This window comes from Penaeus vannamei, chromosome 40 (genome assembly GCF_042767895.1).
Source record: "Penaeus vannamei isolate JL-2024 chromosome 40, ASM4276789v1, whole genome shotgun sequence".
NCBI lineage: Eukaryota > Metazoa > Arthropoda > Malacostraca > Decapoda > Penaeidae > Penaeus > Penaeus vannamei.
The window spans coordinates 13,591,415-13,596,414 of NC_091588.1; the positions used below are offsets into that span (position 1 = coordinate 13,591,415).

Below are 5,000 nucleotides of genomic sequence, written 5' to 3' on the forward strand. Positions count from 1 at the left end.
ATGGAATATATAGCGTAAATGATTGGTCATTTTTTATTTTTCAGAGATTTGTTCTTGCTGTTACATTCATATAAATGCTTAGAGAGTGCAGTAGTGTTCTTGAATATACTATGATTAGGAACTTGATGAATACTTCATCATCACTGAATAAGGAATCTTATTAAAGTGCTCTGACTTTTTACTTCTTGATTAACTTTTACTATAAACCTGATTTTTGTATTTTTTTATATTCATAATATGGGTATTAGTTATTAAATTAGAATCAAGTTTGATTTTTGCTAATTATGTTACAACTACTTTGCAGGTTGTACATGTGATGAGTGTGGTACAAGGAACTGCCAACACTTCTCTGGTGTTTGTGAGTGTTACGAAAATGTCATTGGGAATGACTGTAGCGAATGTGCTCCTGATCATTGGGGCTTTGCTTCGTGTCAGGTATGGAAAGGTTTACACTTTCAGTTAAGATGCATTTTCCATGAAGGTTATTGGTATGCTGCCATAATAATTTATGTATAATTGATTAATTTCTTCCCATTACTTTTCTTCTGTAGGGATGTCAGCCTTGCACATGTGGTGTTGCCTCTGTCAGTACACAGTGTGATAGAGGAACAGGGCAGTGTGAATGCAGAAGTGGGGTAGGAGGTCAGCGTTGTACTCAGTGTAAGCCTGGCTACTGGAACTACTCTGAGAGGGGTTGCCAAGGTATTGATCACTTTACTTTCATTTCTTAAAAATATATTTTGGTTTATTGATTTGATTTCAGTTTGGGGCATTGTATACATCTATACTACTTATCAATAAATGTAACCTGCTGAATTACAGAATGCACATGTCGAGCTGGCTTTAGCATTGGTGTTGGGTGTGATCCTCTGACTGGACAGTGTTCTTGCTTGCCCGGTGTGATTGGAGCAAATTGCGATGGTTGCCCTTACAGGTAGGTTCTCTCTCTCACTTGACATAGATATAGCTAAAATTGAAAGAAAAGGCAAGAGGTTTTAATTACTTGTTAATGCTGAAAGGGACTGCCAATATTTGGACTAACAGGTACTAAATATTGCTTTGTTTTGCAGATGGGTTTTGATTGATGGTTTTGGATGCCGTGAATGTGATGAGTGTGTTCATGCCCTTCTCGATACAACAGATGAACTCTCACGCCTTATTGAACCCACTATTGTTGAATTTGAGGTGAATATAAAGCTATTGATATTATATATCCACTGATTAGAATTTTGCAGTACCGATTTGATTATAATTAATGTTGCTATTTTCAGTTACTATTTTTTATTTAGAAGAGATTAAGAGGGAAAGAAAATGAAGCTTTTAAGAGCAGTAAGGACCAACTAAATAGTTTTTATTGTAGGGTGCAATCCTTTAATATATCTTTGAAGTGGAAATTTTCCGCCATAATTTGCTGAATGATAAGAGAAATTTGACAGCAGAAAAGCAATAGGGAATGTTAGCTTGAAATTTGTATTTTTTGGGAATAGAAGTCTATATTTTGATGATATGTTGGACAAACTGTTCCATTGTTTGCTAAATAAGAATTAAAATTTTCAGACAAAGAACATATTGGGGATGTGGCACCTATTTTCAGTAAGACTATAAAAATTCCAAGACAAAATAGATATGTAATAAGATCATTTAGTCAAATTATAGTTGATTCAGTCATGAACTAATATATAATGTGTTCTCTTTCAGTCGGCAGCACACAGTTACTTCTTGAACCAGCGTCTTGAAGTCATCAACTCAACAATGAACGAGCTGAAACCAAAGGTGGCCCTTATGGACATTTCAGAGGAAGATACCAAGCCCATCCAAGATGAACTTGAGGCCATTAGGAAAGAGGCTCAGGCTGTGTCTGGAAGAGTTAGTATTTTTATATTTGGATTGTTTTTTGTTATTTTTTAGGAATTTATGGCATGATTAGAAATTTAGAACTATTTCTTTTTACATCATCATCATCTTCATTGTTGTTGTCATTATCCTTGTCACTGTCATCATCACTGTAATTGTAATCTGAATTCTCATTGTCAGTGTCATTGTAATCCATATTCTCATTGCCAGTGTCATTGTAATTTGTATTCTCATTGTCATTGTAATCCATATTCTCGTTGCCAGTGTCACTGTAATTCATATTCTCGTTGCCAGTGTCATTGTAATTCATATTCTCATTGTCAGTGTCATTGTAATCTGTATTCTCATTGTCAGTGTCATGGTACTGTAAATTTCGTTAATCATCTTCCTTGTACTGACTACCCACCACCCACCACCCACCACTGTTATAGTCATTGTCACAGAGGTCGTTATCATGACATATAATCAAAACCTGTTTTCTAATCATTGCCTTTTCTATATGCAACAGGCAGGCATTGTGTTGGACAGAGCAGGAGACTCAGCTACTGAAGGATTTGGTGTGCACAATGAAGCTCTGGATGTAGAGATGAAACTGAATGAAGCTTTCTACACTGTACGTGACATCATCGGAGAGATTAACAGGCTGGTCATTGGCCTGGAGACTGGTGCAGGTGAGGTGATGGATTTTATGGAACCAGCTAAACTGTCATTGTTTTTATTTTTATCATATATTTTTACTTTTTTTTTCTTAATAGCATTTGTTGTACGCTCTTGTTCATGCCTCACCCTTACTCTTACCCTCACCCTCACCCTCACCCTCACCATCTCCTTGTCCCTGCCTCCTAACTTTACCTGCACCTTCACCCTGACCTCACTCTCACCCTAACCCTTAATGTTACCCTTACCTTTACCATTACCCTCACCCTTACCCTCACCCTTACTTTCACCCTCACTCTTACTCTCACCCTCACCCCCACCCTTAACCTCACCCTTACCCATACCTGTACCTTTACTCACAGCCTTACCATCACCATTACTATTACTATGACTCTTACTGTTACCCTCAAACTTACCCTTGCTTCACCCTCTCTATTACCCTCACCCACACCTTCACCCTCATCCTCATCCTCATCCTGACCCTCACCCTCACCCTCACCCTCACCCTCACCCTCACCCTCACCCTCACCCTTACTCCCACCACCCCACCAGCACTCTCACAAACATAGTTTTGTTGCTAATTAGATATGTTGACATATTTATTATCCAGATTAATTAGATGCACTGTGATTGCAAATGATGGATGGAGTATTGCAGAATGAATGTATTCAACACTATGATTTTATTTATATTTTAAAGATGATTAATGGTAACAGAATACAAAAGTAATCATAGATATGTGGAGAATGAAGTAGAGGAAGTAAAGAATAAGGCAAAGTAATTTAAAGTCTTTAAAAAGTTACTCTTGAACACATTATGTTGCAGGTGCCCACCTTGAGCAAGCCATTAATGAAGCAGAAATTATCGTAGACGTCATGCAAGATCGCAACTTTGAGGAATTCCGTGATAAGGTGGAAGTAGAATTGGAATTGGCCAAAGAACTGTTGGACATGATCAACCAGTTTGCTGAGCCAGTTAAGGTTAGAAATTCGCCCTATAGGTTTTTGAATTAGAAAACTATTGCTCAATATTTAAAAGATATCTTATTAATATTCTTTGTGCTGCTGATATTGCCCCAAGGAAAACCTACTATTCCTTTTCTTCAGGAATATTATAAGCAAGTTGGTGCTTACTCTGATCAGCTAAAGGACTTTGATAAAAAGCTGGAGGAAATGCAAGGTTTCATTCAGAAGGCCCAGATGCAAACAAGAGATGCTGAGGAAAGAAATCGTAACAATAGATTATTTGGGTAAGAGTCATTTGTGTGAGTAGCATGCTGCTGTGTTTATTACTTTTACTGTTTTTAAGATTGAGAAAATTTGTTAGTGAAAGCCTTGGAGTTTCAAAATTCATGTAACAAAAATCTGCACAAAATTATTAAACATTTGGTGTAGGCATTTATTTTAAATGTGGTCTTGGAAAGTTTTAGTCTTAGGAGGTAATGAAGCAGAAATATCTGTATCTGTATTTATGGCAACAGTAATGACCAATGGCATATAACTAATTTTATATTTTTATATATGAGATTGGTATTTACCTAATAAGTAAATATTACCTATTAAATGCCATGGTACCCATGTAGCATCTGAAACTGAGAGAACGAAGACATTTACAAAAGGGGAGTTACTACTTTGATAAAAAATTTAATTTTTTACCAGCTATGAAGCCCTGAAGAAGAAGATTGAAGAAGCAAATCGTGTAGGCAAGGAAGTAGATGGTGGTTTGGAGAAGTCACGCAATCTTGTTGATGACGCAAACAAAAATTACCTAAATGCTTCAATGAACTATGAAGAGCTGTGTATGTTTATCTTTTCTTTATAGATATTAATTGTTTTTTCATTCCTTTCGTGTAATAGAAAATTGCAAATAGTGTATCTGAAATGCCTCAAGCAAAGAAGGCTTATAATCAAAACATGTATATCTCTATTTCAGTGGTGGAGTTGGAACGCCTGCATGCAGCCAAATCCACACTCAATACAACAGTGTTAGAAATAGTACAGGAATTAGAGGAAGCACAGTTACCAGCAATGAAAGCTAAAGAGCATGCAGAAGTGCTTAAAACAAGGGTACTATTCTTAGTTTAATCATCATTTTTATTTTGGAATTAATTTTTTTCTATCAATCAAGAACTGCAGAGAAGTGATCTGTGGCACAATAGATAATAAATGAGGAACTTGTTATTTTGCTGTTCATTTAAAAAAAAATTTTTAAAGAAAATTCTTAAATTACTCATATTTGAAACATAATTATAGGCTGATGACCTAGACAGTCTGCTTGCTGACACCCGAGAAGTTTCTGAAAAGGCCCTCGCAGCTGCAAATGCATACATGAACATTGTGAAGGCAATTGAAGATGCACGCCAAGCTGCAGAAGCAGCAAAGGAAGCGGCTATGAAGGTGATATTTTAATTTCTGTAAAGATAGTTTCAAGTACTTAAAAGAATCTGGAAGTTGTTTGTTAATTAGAATGAATTCTAACTTTAAAGTGGG

The 5,000-nt window shown here is 36.3% G+C and overlaps 1 protein-coding gene across 5 annotated transcripts in view; it reads left to right on the plus strand.

Annotated features, from left to right (window-relative positions):
- Positions 1-5,000, plus strand: part of LanA (laminin subunit alpha) — a 105,563-nt gene that overhangs the window by 59,016 nt on the left and 41,547 nt on the right. For all 5 annotated transcript variants that reach the window (XM_070117421.1, XM_070117422.1, XM_070117424.1 and 2 more), the window contains 11 exons: positions 305-435; positions 552-702; positions 823-934; positions 1,071-1,185; positions 1,699-1,866; positions 2,363-2,525; positions 3,337-3,491; positions 3,618-3,760; positions 4,170-4,309; positions 4,444-4,577; positions 4,764-4,907. In XM_070117421.1, the coding sequence (XP_069973522.1) occupies positions 305-435; positions 552-702; positions 823-934; positions 1,071-1,185; positions 1,699-1,866; positions 2,363-2,525; positions 3,337-3,491; positions 3,618-3,760; positions 4,170-4,309; positions 4,444-4,577; positions 4,764-4,907 (1,556 nt within the window). The remainder of the gene's footprint in view (positions 1-304; positions 436-551; positions 703-822; positions 935-1,070; positions 1,186-1,698; positions 1,867-2,362; positions 2,526-3,336; positions 3,492-3,617; positions 3,761-4,169; positions 4,310-4,443; positions 4,578-4,763; positions 4,908-5,000) is intronic.